Source organism: Aspergillus costaricaensis (genome assembly GCF_003184835.1).
Source record: "Aspergillus costaricaensis CBS 115574 unplaced genomic scaffold BO79scaffold_47, whole genome shotgun sequence".
NCBI lineage: Eukaryota > Fungi > Ascomycota > Eurotiomycetes > Eurotiales > Aspergillaceae > Aspergillus > Aspergillus costaricensis.
In genome coordinates this window covers 158,651-177,070 of record NW_020291847.1, presented here as the reverse complement: position 1 = coordinate 177,070, position 18,420 = coordinate 158,651, and the positions used below count along the sequence as shown (strand labels likewise).

Below are 18,420 nucleotides of genomic sequence, written 5' to 3'. Positions count from 1 at the left end.
GATAATTGGGAGGGATGGATGTCTGGGGGGAAAGAAAATAGCAATATTGGGTTGTAGGTAGTTTAGAATGTATGTGTTTCATTCACATGTGAATTTGTCTGTGGGAGGTCATCCATCCATTCATTCATCTGACAAGTCGTGACTTCTGACTCTGACTCAGACCAGACCCTGGATTGATCTCCGATCGTTGTTAGCTGCATCTGCTTACGGGGTAAAAGGAAAACCATTATCATCATTATCATCCAAATCCGGAAGAATGCATTAACTACTACATACTATTTCTCGTTACTACCTAATCGTTTTATCGTGGACTTTGTGGCTGGAAACGCAAACCCGAACAATAAACATCAAAAAGAACAATAACCCAAAGAAAAACAAACGCCACATTCAAGAAGATTCGTCACTTCTACTCGGGATATGTCCACCTCGGAATAATAACAAGCTCCCTTCTCTCTCTTTGCATCAGCATAAATCAACTATTGAGTCAACTCAATCATAGTAGGCAATGCATCCTCTATAACCAAAAAGCCAAGATGTCCCCTCGTCCAACCGATTCTAAGCTATAGAAACTGTGCCCGCATAACCCTTTTTCCTTTTTGTGCAGAAAGTCGACAAGTGCCACAACGGGCGAAAACAAATAGCCGCGCTAAATGCGATCATGCTCTCTCCTTTCTTTGTCATCCTCGAGTTCCAATTTAATAGTCTTGAACAGCCACCGCCTTGTTGTATGTTTCGTACGGCGTGATGGCGCCCAGGGCGCGTCGCTGATGGGCATTGAGTATTTCCAGTCCATACACGTAGCTGGCGTTGACCCATCCGAACCTAGAGAGATGACCGGGTTAGTGTTGCGTTCGCATGGTTATTACTCATCAGGGAGGGAACAACGCTTACCCTTCGCGGGGAGCCCCCTTGAAATCCACACCTTGGTTGCCGTACTCGGCATCCACTCGGTGTGGGTCAATAGGCCGGGTGACGTCGTACTTCTCGACCACCACGCCGTTGAAATCGACAAAGGCCTTGGTGATCATATACAGCCACTTGTATGCCAGGCGCTCGGCTTCCTCTTGGTAGCCATAGCGCATCAAACCTGTCCATGCCAGCATCTGCTGCGGTGCCCATCCGTACGGGTAATCCCATTGCCGGTTAGGCCGATCCAGGCCAACGGCACCCCGAGATTCTTCAGTTCCCGAGACCAGGCCTCCGTAGGCCTCGAACCGCTTGAGGGACTGCACCAACTGCGATGCTTGGTGGGGTGTCGCGAGACCAGCCCACATCGCCCAATAGGTGGTGGCACTCTCGTACGAGGTGCGCTCCTGCTTGGCAGTATCGTAGTCGAAATACATGCCCTTCTCCTCATCCCAGAGGTAAGTGTCCATACGCATCTTTCTTCTGCGTGCGCGACGGTCCCAGACCGAGGATGACTCGAATTGGATATCCTGGGTCGACGCTGTCCGGAATTCCTGCGGGATCTCGAGTTTGTCCTTGAAGTAGGTGCGGATGATGCGGGCAATGTCCACCTCGTACTTGTACAACAGTGAATTCAGATCGACGGTAGCCAGGTTGGCACAGACTCTCTCCAAACGGTAGCTGGTGTCATGTCCCGACTCTCGCACGGCCCTGTCGTGCAGGAAGTACTCGTCGAGCTCTGGCTCCAGGATCTTCCTTTCGTTGTAGGCCTCAACAAATTCTTCAAAGCTCATGCCGTGCTTCTCGGCATACGGAGTCAGAATATGAAGGAAATGAGTCGGCTCCGTCTCCGGAGGCACTCCTTCACCTTCAGGGCGATATCTGGAAAGACCAGAAACCGGATCATATCGCGGCTCGGCCGTCCAAACGCTATAGTACTCCTTGATTGCGGCAAGCGTCGCATTGCGAAGGAATTCCATGGCATCGGGCTCATTCTTGATCCGTTCATAGACACGCAAAGCCATGTCGGTCAAGAAAGGAGGCTGGGAACGCATGAGGTAGTACGAACGATTTGCGTTCAAGATCTTCCCGTAGTGCTTGATGCAGAAACAGAAGTTGATCACCATGCCTTTAGCCAGGTCGACTCTGTTGCTAACCAGCAGACCCAGAGACATCATATAGCTGTCCCAGTTATATAGCTCGTTGAACCTTCCTCCCGGGACCACGAAAGGAACTCCACTATACTCAGTCTTCCCCGTGGCTTCATCAACCTTCTTCTCCATGGCCAATGCCAGAAGACCGGGCTTATCATTCAGCCTCCTGGTATACTCCGGAGTAATATTCGAGTCCAACAACTGCACATCCAGGCGCAGCTCGGGATGCGCTTCCGCAATACCCTTGTAGTACTCAAGCTGCTCCGGGGCTCCCGGAGGGACGTAGACCCGGGGTCGTGGGTCGTCCGTCCAATCCTTGGGATCGCGACCAGCTTCAGCAATGTTATGTCCATCAATACGCCGTGTCAGGGCGTTCCAGAAGGAGTTCTTGATGAGACGAGAGAGCCGTGCGACAGGGTTCTCACTGAGACGGGCTTCATCGAGCACAATATGTTTCCGACCGTAGTCCTGGGCGATTGTGAGCTCCTGAAGGAGGTTGGAAAGCATGTATGTTCCTCGCAAGTCGAATCGGTTGTATCCCGAAGATGCAGCGGTTCCCACGGAGAATACCTGCAAGACAGTGCATTAGTGACTCGAAGTGGCCGTAATTTTTCGACATCCGACCACACATACCTTGGGGCCCACATCTTCTATCGTTATCTGCATGTTCCGATCTGTGTCTTCCCGCTCCAACAGACTGTGGAGCGTTGTGTCAACGTCAATGAGGAATTTGCGGGGAACGGCCGGCGTCTCATCTGTATACCCCGCGGGTTAGCCCACAATCCCTGGATAATTCGGAGAATTGATCTTTCGTTCTTTTATACGTACCATGACTCGCTCTTCTTGCGGGGAATTGGCCTCCGAGAAATTCTTGAATGTCATCCCGATTGAAAGATTTGAGAGTCTGTTCACAGGCGTGGGGTCAGCACAGCTGATTCTCAGCTTATCTTAGGGGAGCGGTAGAATCCGGACGTACCGAAGAGAATGCCCGCTTACGGTCTCTCATGCGAGCAATGTTATCCTCATCGCCATAGTAGACGTCGGGATCGGAGAATGGATCGAGAGACGTGTTGCGTCGATGCTGAGCACTTGGCGAGCTCATCGTCGGAAGATTGTGGGATGGTAGATAGAAGAGACGTTCGATGACAGGCCCGACAAACGAAAGGCTAGAGCGAAAACGGGGGATCCGAGCAGGGGTGGATGGATGGATGGGTTAAGGGGTGACACTGCGACACCAATTATTGAAGACGCTAGGCCCGTTCGTGGCGCTGTAACTCTTCTTGGACTCGAGACGGTACCCAAGAAAAAAAAAACTGAGGTTATGCTCTTCGTACCTCAGACAATCTCGCTAAAGCTGGGTAGGATGGTAGGACAAACAGTAGGGTATTGGGTAAGTAAGAGGATTGAGAGACAATGCAAGTACACGACAAAGGGAGTTTTTTGTGTAAGATGGATTGGCCACCAGCGGCGGTTCAGCTCCCGTGCGATTTGGGGGGGTACGTCACAACACCGGGTCTTCGGTTTGGCTGGTTCCTTTGAAGGTTTTTGTTTGTGTGCAATTCGGCGGTGTGTAACTCTCAATATATACTGGTTGAGATTGAAAACTTAAGGAAGAAAAATAAGGAGAAGAAGTCTCAGTCTGTTGAATTTGTACTCTTCGCTAACAGGGGGGAATTTTGATTATCGATTATGATTATAATTGTTATTTCTTGCCCGGATTGAGCGGCAGCACCCAACAGCATCCCATTGATGTAGAGAATGAAGTTCCCTTGGAGACTATGACGCCACGGGCCCGATGATGTCGCCGCTCCACTCAATTATTCCCCCCCCCCTTCGGTATTTCCCTCGGCTGCCTCCGCCCTACTTGTGCTGCATTGAATGGACTCTGGAGATAAGTTGTTGGACAATTTAGGCCAAAAACAAAAAAAAAAAAAAAAAAAAAAAAAGAATAAGGAGAAAATGTGAAGAAAAAGGAGTAATCCCAGAATAAAAAAAGCAATTACTGCCAGATAACGAGTGGTCACGAGGACCAAACCAATAAAGCAAAAAATGAAGGAGGTCTGTGGGTCTCCGCGGCATCTGTTGGTCGAGCTCTTGACGTGGCACTCGATAGATATATCTCTAGCATGGAGCATCGCAGCAACAATGAAAGTGGGATGATCTTTCAGTCTATGTACATTCTAGATCTTCTTCGGTGTGGGACAGCCTGTACACACCCAAGACTCATTAACCTTTCACCTCCCCCCGGCAAAGCAAGAAAGCCTGAAGAGAGTCGCCCAAACCCAAAAGACAAAAGTTTTCCTGCTATCTGGTATGGGCTTTCTTCATCTTCATGTATCTGCTGTCCGTCGGATCCATACTGCGGATGCGTGGCAGGGAGATACTTGGTCGAGTTTCAACTTTATCATCCTCCACAAGGCGGTTGTTGGGGATGAGGATCGCGCGGTCGAGCTGATATGGCAGTCCACGGTGCCGTCCACGAATCATCATGGCACAGATGACTATCTTACTGAAGATATCGAACTGAGCGCTGAAGGAGGTGGAGGCGGTCGGGTATCCTAGACTTAGGCCGACGTTTCCGCTGTGCATACGTTAGGTACAACTACGCGCAGTAACCATGGCGTGGCTATACTCACTAGGCTGAGACGACTTCGAAAAATATCGCGAACACAGAGAATGCCTGTTGTCCAGGTCAGAGCGATGCTTCCAACGGTCAAGGAGGGTCACAAACCGGCTTCGTGGGGTCCATTATTTTCCCCGACTCTGCAATGCAGATGCACATGATTCCAAGGAAAATATACCACAAATCGAAGCTGAGTTGGTTTCGCATGTGCATTAAGACGTATCTCTTGCCGTCACCTTCGTCCATATCGGTTTCTGATGAGAATACCCCGATTGATTTTTCTTCATAGATGTTGGAGGCTCGTACACTGATAGCGATAGGGAACACCGAAATGTACATCATGACGAGTAAGCTGAATTGGACTGCCGGGTTCACGTCGGCAAGATTGAACGATGCTGTCCCTGTGTGCCGTGAAGATGCTGACTGAAAGATAGCTGCCGCCACACGAGGTCCGCCAGGTAGATCATTCACCGCAGGGTTGTCGAGATCAAGAACCAGGATCAAGAGGACATCAACAAAATTCAACACAAAAATTATCCCGAAAAGGATCCATGTTGGCTTGCTGCGGAAGAGGAGCAAGTAGCACCGACGAGGGTACTTCAGCAAGAACTCCAGGGGCTCCTTAAGAGAAGAGCTCTCAGGGATACACTTGGACATGCCCCAGATGAGAAGTCGGAGGCAGCAAGGATATAAAGTGTTTCCAGCGTAAGCGAGAAAACTCATGATTAGCATAGGAAACACGGCATCATTGAATGATATCATGGAATCCGGAGTAAGAGTAAATCCCAGGTTGCTAGTCATCGTCTGAGCCGAATAGATCGCCCTATAAATATTAGAATATATAGAATGCCTGTAAGATTCATATATACCAGGACTTACCACCAGACTTCATTTTGGCCGCATTCGTCGAGGTAGTCCCTATACTTGCGATTCGAATGCAAGATCCAAGGGACAAGACACACCACACCGATCACATGAAGCCCAACAAAATAACCTTTTGATGATAGATGAGCCTGCTGAACACAGAAGAGGGAACGAAGCTGTATATACGCACCGATCACAATTTTGAGGAGTAGTTTCAGGCTCCGGTACTCGATGCCACCAAGTCGCTCTCGGTCTGCAGCAGTCAGGTTGTGGAATTGCGAGTTCCTTCCAAGTGTTGCTTGTACGGAGAGCTCCGGCAGGTTTGCGTCTTTGGAGAGAGATATGGCCGGCCGCAGAGATGGCTCTCGGGCTCTGCTAGGTTGTTTCCCGATCACGAACAAAGACGATGCTACCCGCTCGAATGGTAAGCCACCGGTAGCGCTTCTACCATTCTCAGACAGGTCATCCGTATTTTCAGAGTTTCTCCGCTCAGTTTCGGCGTCCTCATCTTCCTCTTCGATGACTACCCGGTGTCAGACTGAGTGATTGCAACAGAGCTTGTAGTTAGGCTTACCGTCCTCACCCGGTCCTCGTTGGACTTCTGCTATCGGCACCCCTATTTCCTATGAGCTATTGCCTGGCCGTCAACGCGCCATGAAATTTAAGGTACCTCTGTCACGCTCTTGTGGTGAAGGGATGTAGAGCGCCTTGGTAGTGTCCGCGAAGGAGATACTCCGCGATAAACCAGCTGGCTGTGGATCTGAGCTGTCGTTTTCAGGTCGTACTCTTCCAGTGCTTCTAGGCCTATATGGCGATTAGAAATGCGATTCATAGCGACATCAAGTATCGGGCCACGTTCTCACCTTTCGGGTACCACATGACCAATTTTCGAGCCAACAAAGCGCTGGCCATCGTCGACATCCTTCTCTGTTGAGTCACCTGGTACGTTTTCTGACGTAGTAGGCTCACTCTGCCTCTGGGGATGCGCTTCAGGATCATAGCGAGCGGAATCATAGTTCAATGGGTTACTCTTTCGATCAAGGACACCAGGTGCTGTTGAAGTTCATCGCATCAGCGAGGATAAACATCGAGCAACCTAGCACCAGCTCGTGAAAGTACCTACCAATTTCTTTGAGGCGTTTCTCGAACCATAGCAAGCGGACAACCACCACCAGAATATTGATGAATCCGAGGTTCGAGACGATTGGAACAAAGTAGACGAAGAGTTGCTGGTAGAGCTCCAAGTCCTTAACGTCGACTCTAAAAATAATATCCACGTCAGACTATGCTCCTATGAGTCGACGGTAAGTAGCACGAATAAAGAAATGATCGACTAACGTGTTCAGCCCTGACTCGGTCGAAGAGCTTACACCGAAGAAGTATGCATCGATGGCGCGGAGATTGCCGTAGGGGTAAAGAACGACCAATCCCAAAAGACCCAGAAAAAGAATGTATGCATCTGTGCATATAGATGAGCTATTTGTGCCACCAGTATTGCAATGATAGTCAACGCACAATGTAGAGTGATAAAATTAGCCTGCAGCTTCCACATACTGCGTCGCGGCAGGTATGCTCATAGATCGGGAACAAAACGATTCCGGCGCGGTAAGGGACAAGCCAATCACGAATACCAACACGCAATGACTGAAGAGACGAAACTAGAAAAGATTAGTTTACCCAAATTCGACAGCAATCTCAGACTCTTTACCGGGACTAGGATCTTGGGAGAGTCCGCTGTGAGATCTTTATTCTGTGCCAATAGAGCCCCGCGCTGATAGAGTGAGCGATTTGTCCGGACCAATACCGTTCCAGAAAATCACGACCCCACGCGATCGGTCACCAGAGCTTAGATGGAGGCTGTATAGATGCACCTTTGCGATATAGGAGGGAATTTTCTTAGCCAACGGTTCTAGTGCACACTAGAAATGGTGGCTGACGGCGAGCGAAGATCGCCGCAGCAACCTTCGGCGTGGAAAATGCAGAACACCAGGTTGCTTTTTCGATGTGCGCTGACTGGAGTAGACGATCCCTGGAGATGATATTGAGATTTGTCAGAAGGCAAGGTAGGCAAACGCCAACCATTCGCAAATACTAGTGGAAGGTTTGTTGAGGGAGTGAATCCCTTCAGCCATGTTCCTCCCAATGATGAGAGTTAACCGCTCAGCATGACATCCTCCTTTGTCATATGCCAACCATGGGATGATGTCAAGCTCGTTGTTCAGCCTCCAGTCGTATTGCCTTCTTCATGGTAGGGGAGACAAGATGGGTTGGCTTGGACTAAGTTTTGAACATTATAATTTGCATGACTTGGGCACGGACTGCCAGGTCTACCACGGATCAAAAAGTTTAAAATGAAACAATCCATTAGTTGGGTTGGACCTTCTGTATGTAGGCTTAGATCAACTCTGCATTGCATATGCATACATGAATTACCCCGAACATCCGTTCCATCTGGCTTACAGCTTACAGTTCAGAGCTTCGCTGCGATTACGCTACCGCCGTCCAGAGTAATAGTCGCTCCATTCACATACGAGCCGGCGCGGCTGCTCAAGAACAAGCACGCACCTGCAACATCCTCCGGGGTACCAATACGACCCAAAGGAATACTTGCCTCGATGGTCTCCCGATGCGCTTCCAATGTGGCAGCCATCATCTTGCTCTCGAATGGGCCACAGGCCAAGGAATTTGATCTGCGGGTAGTGCCGGGTCAGCCCAAGCGCCGTCGATAAGCGATCATATGGGAGTTACACGTACGTGATGTTCCGTCTTCCAAGGTGGTGTGCCAAGACACGACTCAAATGGTGCAAGCCAGCTTTACTGGCACTGTAGGCAAAGGTTTCCAGAGCCGGAACCCTTATGCCATCAACGCTACCGATGTTGATAATGCGAGCCGGGTCGCCAGATGAGCCGGCTTTCTCCAGTAGAGGGGTGAGAAGCTTGGTAAGGTCGAACACACGATGAAGATTGAGAGTGAGAACTCGTGTCCATGCAGACGAAGGGTATTCGTCGTACGGGGCACCCCAGTTCGAACCCGAGTTGTTGACAAGAACATGCAGCTCTGGGAATGTGTTAAGCTGGAGCACGTGGCACTCTCCCCCCCCCCCTAGGGAGCAGCATTCTAAGGGCTAGACTTACTACTCTCACGCTTAGCAATCTCTTCAGCCAATCTCTTGACTTCCTCTTCTTTATAGAAATCGGCAGGGATAGCATAGGCCTTGCCCGTGCCAAGTGCATTGAGCTCGTTTACAGCTTTATCGCAAGACTTGGCGTCTCGCGACGAGATATAGACAGTGGCGCCATTCTTTACGAAGCCTTCTGAGATCATCCGACCGATTCCTTTGGCGCCACCAGTGACCAGCACGACTTTGCCCTAATCGCATGGTTAGATCTTCAGCTCAGCTGTACAGGCCGAGGCCTCTACTCTGCATCTCCGCAGTACGCACCTTGACGTTGAACAACTGCTGAACGTCCATGATGATGGTCTGTGTGGTAAATATCGTACTTGAAAGTCAGGGAAGTTCAGATAAGTCAGTTTAACAAAAGGATGACCGATTGCAAGAGACTCAGTCAGCCGCACGTGTGAGGTCTGGACAGAGACGCTGATCTACCCCTTATAGATATTACCTTTACCGCCTGAGGGTCCGCCCGGGGATAATGGGGATACCCGAACAACCGGGGATCACTCTACAGTGTCACAAAAGATACCGAGGCTGGGCGGAACGGAAGAACAATGTTGCAGTGCTTCTGGAGTGATTAGTAGTGGCTTGCATGACATGTCAGTGGCAAGAGCCAGCAGGAGTTCAGTCAGTACGAAGTACAGTAATCATAAAGCTGGTAGAGACACCTGAGGCAACTCTCATCATTGCCGGTATCTTATCTCCTCTCGATGGTCGTTCAAAGTAGCCGATGAGCGACCAGGGGACTTGATGCCTTAAGGCATCAACATCGAAGGGCCCGATCGGGTGATCCAGAAAAAGTCACGACAGGCTTTGGCGGGGCTGAGCTTCATCCCACTCGTGCATGTCCAGCATTGAACTTCCTACTCTGCCAAGATACCCTTGATTTTATTTTTGCATAGCTGCCCTTCGCGTTCATTCAACACTTTGATCCTCGACATTCTTCTAGAGTCATTCATAGAGTTTCAGTTGGACCAGCACATCCCCCGTTTGCCAGGATGGAGGAGCTACAAGCTAAACACCGCAAGGAACAAAAAGATCTCCAGGCTCGAATCACTCAGAAGAAGAAGTCCGCCACGAAGAAGACTCGCAAAGGAGTTAACGATGATTGCGAGAGGCTCCAAAGAGAGCTCTCTGAGCGGCAACAAGCTGAGATCGCGCAACTAAACGGCGAATCAGACCAGCCTGTGGATGGCATCGAAGACCTCAGTCTGAACGAATCCAGCGAAGGGGACCGAAACGCTGATGAGGCTGGTGACTCGCCCGATCAGCAAAATGCAGATACTCCGTCGGAGACAACGACATCGTCGCCTCAAAGCTCTACCCCCGCTACCCCGCAGCCCTCCGGTCCTCGTCCCAAGAAGCCCAATCGTCAGAAGGCCAGATTAGCACGTCGTGCCGCGGAACAAGCAGCGCAATCGGCGATTGCTGCGGAGGAGGCTGCAAACCAGACCGATCATCGTGGAAATGAGAAAGAGGTCATGGAGGGCGTCTTCAAGCGCTTACAGTTGAAGGAGGTTGACATAAACCCGGATGGACACTGTCTGTTCTCTGCCATCGCATGCCAATTGGACGAGCAAGGCATCGGTCTGAAACCTGACCCGAAGAGGATGATCCTTCAGCCTCCGACTCAATCTCGCATTGATACCGTGGCTTCGCCTAAGCATGACGGGTATCGGGCGGTTAGAGCTGTGGCGGCAGACTTCATCAGCGACCACCAGGACGACTTTGCGCCGTTCATGGAGGAGCCTTTGGACCAATATACTAGGAAAGTCAAACTGACGGCCGAATGGGGCGGACAACTTGAATTGCAAGCGATCGCCAGGGCATATGGCGTCGAGATCAATGTCATCCAAGGAGATGGGAGAATCGAAAAGATCGAACCGGGCGATGTCGAAGAGCCAGGCGACGAAGAGGGAAGCAAGCGGGTCATCTGGTTGGCTTACTACAGACACACATACGGACTCGGGGAGCATTACAACGCACTCTCCAAACATACATAGAGAAGCGTATAAAACAAATACGTCAATCAAAGATTAGGCTATTGACCAATCAAGGCAGTGACTCCCATCCCGGCGATACTCTATCTACCGCGGATATGGCCTTACCGGCGGCGCCAGATCGATACTCGGTCTTGAACCTCCCCATTGGCATCCTTGCCCACCTCATGTGTTCGGGCAGGCTGCCAATAAGCCACACGTTCCAGTCCTCGCTCGCTTGGCTCACGGAGAGGGTCTCCTCTGCATCGACCCTGGGCGTCATAAGAGACCTGCTCTCCCGGGTGGCTGAGATGCTCCATGTAAGCCTCTGAGGAGAGACCAAACGGAGGGCCCGGGAGCGATGGGTCCTTGTGCCTTGGGTATTCCAAGCAGATCAAGTTCCCATGTGGCGAAGGGGCTAATAGCTGAGTATGCCGGAGTGCCCAGTCAGGTCGCATGGATGGGCTCAACGCGCAAAAGAACTATACACGAAATCAGTAATCATTCATCTAGAGAACCACCCGTAGACCGTTGCCTCTGGCGACATTTTAAAACTCACCGTATAATCATAAACCAAATCAAAGCAGTTCAACTCCAACCCCAACCCCTCCAACCAATCGTCCTTGAAGAAATCTCCCTGCACGAACACCACCTTTCCCCTACCAACCTCCTCATCTCTAACGGGATACTTAGCACTAGTAGTACTCTCCTTCTCCTCCCGCCTACACGCCTCAACCGCCGCAGCACTATACTCCAACCCATACGCATCATACCCGAAACTCGCCAGCAGAAGCACATCTACTCCCCTCCCACAGCCCGGGACTAGCGCTTTCTTGCGGTACTTCTTCCCCTGCGCGTCCGTGGCGATGGCATTGCCAATTGTACCTTGACGCTGCGTCAGGGTATCTTCTAAAGCTGGATTGGGGGCGCCCTTGTCCCAAGGAGGAGTGGGGTTCGCGTTCCAGATTTCGGCCCAGCCGTCGACGTATTTCTCGCCGGGGTATTTGGCGAGCGTGTTGTGGACGGATTGTTGGGCTGCTGTCAGGGTGGGTTGGTCGGCCATGGTGGATTGATGATGGATGCTAGGTATGAAGATAGGTACTAGTAGGTACTTTGGACGTACGAGGTAAGTAGGTGGTGAGTTATGTTGTCATTCTAGTTGGGTTCGTATTTCTGGAACTGTCTATGAGGTTGGTTGGCTTTCTGGCTCGAACGTGGGGCAAGTGAGTGAGCCGGCGGGTCGTGCTGGAGTGTATCCACTGGGCTGGAGGGAGGGGTTTGTCGTCCATAGATGGCTGTTGTTCGGAGATAGACTTGGATGTTGCAGATGTACTGTCAATATGGATAGCTACGTTCATTGTACTGTTCAGACTGCTTGAGTCACATCGTTGCTGCTTGGGGGTTTCCCGAAAAAGGGGGTTTTCCTAGATCTCATAGTAATACCCTTTGACATGCCTAGTTTGTCATCAGGAAAGACGGTCCATAGAGCGATAGTCGGAGCAACGTGAATCTGAAGGAAGCAATCGTTATCTGACTGCAAGAGAGGATATTGCGAAAGTATTGTGCTGGAATAGTGTCACGGGTGCTTTACTTCTCCCCGACATGAAGATCAATACCATATAGAGGACCCCGAGAGCCCTTATCAACGAGCATTCTAGCTCCATCACATCATCGATGTCAATTATCATTTACTTACGGTTATACTCTCGAGCCTCAAAGACCGAGCACCTGTGATATTGTGTACCATGTGCAATTCGGATGTTCATACTGTTTCCCTTCCTGTTTCTCATGCTATGAGTCCCCACTACCGAGCGGGACATTTAACGTCCGGCTATCTAGCGAGGCTTGACCTCGGCAAAGTACCAATTAGTGCCAAATCAGGGGCGGAAATGACCGCCATCGGATGGGACGGCACCAGTTGGTTGGTCTCTGACTGGCTGGCCCTGAATTTGGCTTTGCCCCCTAGAGTATGGAGGGAGGGTTAGATGCTGCTTGATTCATGGGCTTAGCACACTGACGGGATACCTGGTCATAAATTATGGAGCAAACTACACAGATGTCAGACAGTATTTTGCAACCAAAAGGGTTTGACTGCGGTATGCATACTGGCGCCTTGCGTGTGTAGCGGTGTACTACATGCTGCTTGCCAGTTTCAGCTTGATGGTGTCATTCTCTGGATTCTCGGGATGTTGAATCTCGGCTAGAGATACGTTTGTAGAATAAAGAAAGGAAGGTGTAGTGAAGAGATAAGAAATTGGGAAATCGAGCCTGCAGCCCGTGCAGGATCTACTATATCCTTTGTAAGCAGAATCGATCTATCAAGGAATCCTGGATTGTTGAGATCCAATGGCAGGTGCAACCAGAGCAAGTGGGGAAGGCACATACAGTTTCCTGCCCGATTAGGACGAACCAACCCCGGCTGATACAAACTAACTCATGAGCAAAGACGCACCCCAGTCTTCCTCCTCTTCTTTCTTACTCCAAACTTGATCTTTTCCAACTGTCTTATCTGGACCGACCAGCTCGTCTTCCACACTCTCTCACCATTATTCACTTTTATACTTGCATTATTGACAGTCTATGATGATACTCAGCTCTTATATCTCGTCTTAACAGTTTGTCACTGGCCCCGCCGGCAAGGCTAGTTAGCGCATGCTACTTTCACTTTATTACATGCATGATATTCTAGTCTGTCCTGACCTCTTAGTGTGTCCCTTCTGAAACGAGCCCTATCGTGCTGCTTGGACTGTTAGCCTCTCATATGGAAAAGCAGTACGGAAAGGAAGATGGCGACAGCAACAAATGGCATTCCTGATGCCGACTTGGTGCAGGTCTCCCCAGCTGGTCATACTCACCCTGAAGCAAAACGATCTAATGATGAGATGATCGACGAGAAGCGCGACCCTGACTCCATATCTCAAGGCTCTGACGACTCTCCCGTGATAGAAGGCAAAGACGAGGAATCACATGTCCGCACTACCTTTCCAGATGAAGAGAAAGAAGGTCCGATAGTGGTACCTAGATTGAAACGAAGGGGACTTTTTGGTCAGCTCTCGTTGCTGGCTGAAGTTGAGAACCCCAAGGTATATCCGCGCAAGACGAAATGGTTTATCACATTCGTGGTAGCAGTGGCAGGAGCTGCAGCTCCAATGGGTAGCTCAATCTTCTTTCGTAAGTCGACCTTCTCTCCAGTCGTGGCTCAATTTGGTCGTGTCCTTACGTGAATGCCAGCCTCCCTTTCCCAAGTATCAACGGAACTGGGAACCTCAACAACCATAACAAATTTATCAATTTCCCTATACATGCTTAGTATGTCGATCTTCCCACTGTGGTGGTCATCTTTTAGCGAAAGATTGGGACGACGAACGATATACCTCGTTTCCTTCAGCCTCTTCGTCGTTTTCAACTCTCTCTGCGCCATCTCTAGTTCAATAGCTATGCTTATTGTACTGCGAATGTTGAGTGGTGGTGCATCTGCATCAGTTCAAGCGGTTGGTGCTGGAACCATTGCGGACCTTTGGGACCCCCAAGAAAGGGGACGTGCTATGAATATCTTCTATCTCGGTCCGCTATGTGGACCTCTGATAGCCCCAATTGTAGGAGGTGCTTTAGCTGAACGCTGGGGATGGCGAAGTACGCTTTGGTTTCTGGCCGCCTATGGAGGGCTCACCGTGGTTTTCATCTTTTTTGCCCTTCCAGAAACACTGGCAAACACGAAACTCCAGACACAGGAGGCGAATATCGAGCAAGAGGAAACTATTAGGCGTCAAGTGAGTCGAGTATCCTCTCGACAAGTCGTTCAGTTCACCACTAGGTGGTTGAAGGTCCTCAAGATGGTGTTTCTCGACCCTTTGAAAATCATTCTTTACCTGCGTTATCCTCCCGTTCTACTAACTGTATACTACGCAAGTATCACTTTTGGATCTCTCTATGTGCTAAATGTCAGTGTTGAGCATACATTCAGCGCTAGCCCATATAACTTCAGTACAATCATCGTTGGCCTACTTTATATACCCAACTCGCTCGGATATGTTGTTGCTAGCACCTTCGGAGGCCGTTGGATGGATAGCATCATGCAACGGGAGGCAAAGAAAGCCAAAAGATACGACGAACATGGAAACTTGATCTACCGTCCCGAAGACCGGATGCGTGAGAATGCCTGGCTTGGCGCCATGCTCTACCCTGCTGGACTGATCTGGTATGGATGGTGCGCGGATCGAGGCGTGTTTTGGCTTGCACCGGTATGTTCTTGGATGTCTGACACAAAGGGTTTCACACATCTGCTGATGCTTATCCCCTCTGCTTCATGCACTTCATGGCATCTTACTGACAAGATTTTGTAGATGATTGCCAATTTCTTCTTCGGCGTTGGATCGATGCTCATTTTCGGCATGGCAACGACCATGCTGACAGAGTTCATGCCCAAGAAATCCTCTGCAGGTGTCGCACTGAACAATTTTATGCGAAATATCTTCTCCTGTGTGGGCTCAGTTGTCACCGCCCCGATCATCGATGCCATTGGCAATGGATGGCTGTTCACCATTCTCGGACTGGTCGCGTTTGCAAGCAGCTCCGTCCTATTCGTGATGAAAGTTTACGGGCCTCGATGGAGGAAATCGATGGATGCTCTGAGAACATGACGTCCTTTATGACCAGTCTCGGTCATTGGTACGCTGCGTTGGGTGCCAAACACTGTTACTTGGGTCTAGACACTGTTGGTAAGTGTCGTGTTTTGTCATGATTATAATAGACGGTTGCATAAAGCATTTCCTTGGCTTTCTGTCTCGGGGTATCTGCCGGGGTTTTTTTTTTCTTTCTCAACGTATCACGCCCTGTGGTACTAGGAGTAAGTCCGCGTCGATATGACAGGTGGAAGTGGCCTCGAACTCGCCAGAGAACGTTTACGTCTTGAGGATACCCAAGAGCATGATTGTTTATTTTTAGACTTGATGAGCCCAAGTGAGGCCAGATGCCTCCTGCTAGGTTGTAGCGAACGACAGCTATCGCCTGGTTCGAAGGACAATAGAGCGCGGAGGTCGAGATCAATAGAATAGCCAAGTCAATAATTAATTGGATGAATTTGGGGTAGTGTCGAGTCTGAGCCTGTGCATTGTTTCATAATAGGTCCCAGTGTCAATGTCACTGCCAAAAGTGGTTACCCAAGCATGCGCAGACCAAGGCGAGTGTAGTAGATTCTGATAGCTCTCACGCTTCTAGTGATCCTATTCTAGCATCTTACTCAGTGATTGGCTGCCAGAACTTTGACAGCACAGGCTGACCAGGTAAGCGCTCAAGCACAAAGTACGCGTATGGTTTAGACGGCAATTTCACCTGACGGGGCCACAGGTGGGGGATTTGCGGATGGAATGGACCAGCAATTCGCACCGCCGGGACGAAGCGGAAACATGCATAACCGGTACCACCAGGTGGATGGATTAAACATCAAGGCTATGGGCCAAGGATGGAGGTGGAATTCCAGCGGGGAGGCAGCCATATCCGGCCCGTTGCATGTTCCAGCGTGGGATGACACCGAAAGTATCGACTAGGGTTTCGGTGGTGGTCAGCAAATGGATTGCCGGAGACAAAAAGAAAGCACCCCATGATGGCAAAATTGTTAAACTTGCATAGAGAGAGAATGTCATTCTGTCGGACCTGGCATCTGCAATTGTGTGACCATCATCTCTTTGGGCGCCCGTCCGCTACGTGTAGATAGTAGTCTATACTGGGTACCTTACTATACGTACTTAGGTCAGATCTGCGGGCGATCTCGACCTGAACCTGACAGATTCACGCTGTGCTGGCAATAGAAAGATCTAGTAAATAAATGACACGCACATAACGATCTCGGGTATCTGGCTGAGTATCTGAGATGATGGGTTAAGGCAGTTGCGATGGCAATAGATAGATTGGGAGGGGGTTGTTGACGTGGAGGGTGTTTGTGCCAGAGGGAGAATGCATCGGTGCTGGCTGATTGGGGTTTGTATAGACCCGAGCGGGGGGAGCCCATCAAAACACAACACTGTCTGCGCGAGCTGCAATGCTGGGCAGCTTGCCTGATGGGCAGGTAGCCAAGGGAGAAATGGAGGGTCTCGGAGGAATGGGGTTAGTTAGCATCACGATTTAGTGTGCTCCGTAGCTTGCAGCCATTTCCCATTCACCTAATCACTAATGACGCCTCCTTCAACGGGCCTGGATGGGGGGGCGTGCACTGGTAGCCACTCACCGGCTGCCAGAACAGCAATGCGCCTCACTTATCGGTGGATGGCGACGAGTCCGGCTTCTTTTCTTGCCCACCGCCCATGATCTGGACCTTCCTCGGAATTATTGAATCAATCTCTCGATTATTACTCGGAAGTAATCGCGATGCGGATTTGGGATGACAGATCTTTCCATCGTGGATCGGGAAAATGTCATCGGGATTGGAGACACGATGGACGATTTTTTTTTTGCCGCCCTTCTTCATGGTGCCTGAGAGGAATTGACCTCTTGTTGAATGAAATCATGAATAGTCAAGGCACTTGAAAATGATTCAAACTGAAACCCGATCGAAAGAAATTCCCACTATTCCTGGTTGGGCGGTCCAGTGATCTGCGGCTGCTGAATTGTCCGGTGGAGTTTCGAATCCGGCTTCACTTTCCCTCCCTCCCCTCTCTCTTTTCCTTTCCTCACCATTCCGCCAGGCGTTTGTTTTTCCATTGACCCTTCTGGCTTGCTTCGTTTTTGCTTCGATGGTTCTTCATCAGTACCAGAAGTACGAATTGACCAGGTTTCTGGAGATCTTCATCTCTCCCTCTCTCGCGACTAGCTTTCCCTCACCCCCCCCTGTCATCTCGGTGATGGGGAAGTGATGCTGTTGTCGATGATTGATCGCCTTTACCCACCGAACGGTGCACAGTCACAACAGTAATCCTTACCCATGGCCATAACATTCGCACCCTAGTTACACCCAACCACCCCTAGCTTTTTTCTTCCCTGACCAGGGACCTAGTCTCGCTACTCACGGACCATGCGTCTAATTTACTACTATTGCTGCACCAGCCGTTGGGCATGAATGATTATGATACTGGTGCTCCGACTATGTTGATGAGGTACACTCGACAGGTCGGAGTAACCATGGGCAATGCCCTTTACACTTTCGATGGCTTTTTTTTGTTCTCGCCTTTCATTATCCCGGATGCCGGCATGATTGGCTGTATTAGAATGCTCACTCATTGGGCCTAAGATCAATCATTTGACCTTGCATGCTCAAGGCGCAGGTCTCTATCGACCCCCCAATTGCTTTTTCCTCTCCCACTGGGTTTACGACCCCGTACAAAGTACTTGCAGAGCATTGGCTAACAACGATACTTTTGAACTATCTATGCAATACTTCTGCCCGCAAGAGGCCAAATAAACAAAAGGAATTGACACCAGATGGAGAAAAAAAAAATTAAATTACGAAAGCACTTCTGATGGAGCTGTGGCACCACCCCCACCACACTAATGACACACCCTACGGAGCACCCAATTCCCTGTGGTGTTGCTATCCTATCTGGACCGCAATTGCCCATCCACTCCCCGCCGCCACCTGCTTGCTAGTTGCGACTGCATGCTTCTGCTGCAGATGGTGCTCCGCCGGTTATTCCCTTGCCCCAGTGATGCTTCCGGAAGAGGACCCTCTTTCTATGTCCGTCCGGGAGGGCCATGGGGCCCGTGAGACGTGGCCCAATGATACGAGA

At 50.1% G+C, this 18,420-nt stretch overlaps 6 protein-coding genes across 6 annotated transcripts; 2 read left to right on the top strand and 4 right to left on the bottom strand.

Annotated features, from left to right (window-relative positions):
- Window positions 1-695: 695 nt before the first annotated feature.
- On the bottom strand, window positions 696-3,162 carry BO79DRAFT_222133 (alpha,alpha-trehalase; the record flags this gene model as incomplete). Its single annotated transcript, XM_025683547.1, has 5 exons — window positions 696-822; window positions 892-2,630; window positions 2,694-2,815; window positions 2,889-2,964; window positions 3,037-3,162. The coding sequence occupies 5 exons, from the start codon at window positions 3,160-3,162 to the stop codon at window positions 696-698; spliced, it is 2,190 nt and encodes a 729-aa protein (XP_025534792.1).
- A 1,051-nt stretch (window positions 3,163-4,213) lies between these two features.
- BO79DRAFT_203742 (putative potassium uptake transporter) lies at window positions 4,214-7,233 on the bottom strand. Its single transcript, XM_025681741.1, has 11 exons — window positions 7,063-7,233; window positions 6,886-7,006; window positions 6,671-6,807; window positions 6,411-6,600; window positions 6,218-6,351; window positions 6,122-6,163; window positions 5,738-6,070; window positions 5,563-5,677; window positions 4,792-5,506; window positions 4,697-4,740; window positions 4,214-4,641 (listed from the first exon to the last, which is right to left on the bottom strand). The coding sequence occupies exons 1-11, from the start codon at window positions 7,097-7,099 to the stop codon at window positions 4,365-4,367; spliced, it is 2,145 nt and encodes a 714-aa protein (XP_025534791.1). The 5' UTR covers window positions 7,100-7,233; the 3' UTR covers window positions 4,214-4,364.
- A 736-nt stretch (window positions 7,234-7,969) lies between these two features.
- Window positions 7,970-9,186, bottom strand: BO79DRAFT_203741 (short chain dehydrogenase/reductase family). The gene is made up of 4 exons (XM_025681740.1): window positions 8,991-9,186; window positions 8,683-8,917; window positions 8,302-8,605; window positions 7,970-8,237 (listed from the first exon to the last, which is right to left on the bottom strand). The coding sequence occupies exons 1-4, from the start codon at window positions 9,018-9,020 to the stop codon at window positions 8,018-8,020; spliced, it is 789 nt and encodes a 262-aa protein (XP_025534790.1). The 5' UTR covers window positions 9,021-9,186; the 3' UTR covers window positions 7,970-8,017.
- Window positions 9,187-9,584: 398 nt separating this feature from the next.
- On the top strand, window positions 9,585-11,134 carry BO79DRAFT_211614 (deubiquitinase OTU2). The gene has a single exon (XM_025683052.1). It carries the CDS (start codon window positions 9,722-9,724, stop codon window positions 10,724-10,726), a length of 1,005 nt encoding a protein of 334 aa, XP_025534789.1. The 5' UTR covers window positions 9,585-9,721; the 3' UTR covers window positions 10,727-11,134.
- BO79DRAFT_211613 (putative thiol methyltransferase) lies at window positions 10,795-11,959 on the bottom strand. The gene is made up of 2 exons (XM_025683051.1): window positions 11,262-11,959; window positions 10,795-11,184 (listed from the first exon to the last, which is right to left on the bottom strand). Exons 1-2 carry the CDS (start codon window positions 11,763-11,765, stop codon window positions 10,828-10,830), a joined length of 861 nt encoding a protein of 286 aa, XP_025534788.1. The 5' UTR covers window positions 11,766-11,959; the 3' UTR covers window positions 10,795-10,827.
- A 1,247-nt stretch (window positions 11,960-13,206) lies between these two features.
- On the top strand, window positions 13,207-15,501 carry BO79DRAFT_182006 (MFS transporter). Its single transcript, XM_025680193.1, has 3 exons — window positions 13,207-13,873; window positions 13,934-14,943; window positions 15,046-15,501. Exons 1-3 carry the CDS (start codon window positions 13,489-13,491, stop codon window positions 15,340-15,342), a joined length of 1,692 nt encoding a protein of 563 aa, XP_025534787.1. The 5' UTR covers window positions 13,207-13,488; the 3' UTR covers window positions 15,343-15,501.
- Window positions 15,502-18,420: the final 2,919 nt, after the last annotated feature.

Excerpts from the sequence above, each read along its gene's own strand:
- BO79DRAFT_203742 (XM_025681741.1), bottom strand. The coding sequence starts at position 7,099 with ATGTGGAAGCTGCAGGCTAATTTTATCACTCTACATT. Across the intron at positions 5,507-5,562 it reads GGCCAAAATGAAGTCTGGTG|GGCGATCTATTCGGCTCAGA; the intron begins GTAAGTCCTGGT and ends TAATATTTATAG. Across the intron at positions 4,642-4,696 it reads TTCGAAGTCGTCTCAGCCTA|CGGAAACGTCGGCCTAAGTC; the intron begins GTGAGTATAGCC and ends ACGTATGCACAG.
- BO79DRAFT_203741 (XM_025681740.1), bottom strand. The coding sequence starts at position 9,020 with ATGGACGTTCAGCAGTTGTTCAACGTCAAG. Across the intron at positions 8,606-8,682 it reads GATTGCTAAGCGTGAGAGTA|AGCTGCATGTTCTTGTCAAC; the intron begins GTAAGTCTAGCC and ends ACACATTCCCAG. Across the intron at positions 8,238-8,301 it reads CTTGGAAGACGGAACATCAC|ATCAAATTCCTTGGCCTGTG; the intron begins GTACGTGTAACT and ends CACTACCCGCAG.
- BO79DRAFT_211614 (XM_025683052.1), top strand. The coding sequence starts at position 9,722 with ATGGAGGAGCTACAAGCTAAACACCGCAAGGAACAAAAAGATCTCCAG.
- BO79DRAFT_211613 (XM_025683051.1), bottom strand. The coding sequence starts at position 11,765 with ATGGCCGACCAACCCACCCTGACAGCAGCCCAACAATCCGTCCACAAC. Across the intron at positions 11,185-11,261 it reads ATTTGGTTTATGATTATACG|TTCTTTTGCGCGTTGAGCCC; the intron begins GTGAGTTTTAAA and ends TTTCGTGTATAG.
- BO79DRAFT_182006 (XM_025680193.1), top strand. The coding sequence starts at position 13,489 with ATGGCGACAGCAACAAATGGCATTCCTGATGCCGACTTGGTGCAGGTC. Across the intron at positions 13,874-13,933 it reads GGGTAGCTCAATCTTCTTTC|CCTCCCTTTCCCAAGTATCA; the intron begins GTAAGTCGACCT and ends CGTGAATGCCAG. Across the intron at positions 14,944-15,045 it reads GCGTGTTTTGGCTTGCACCG|ATGATTGCCAATTTCTTCTT; the intron begins GTATGTTCTTGG and ends AAGATTTTGTAG.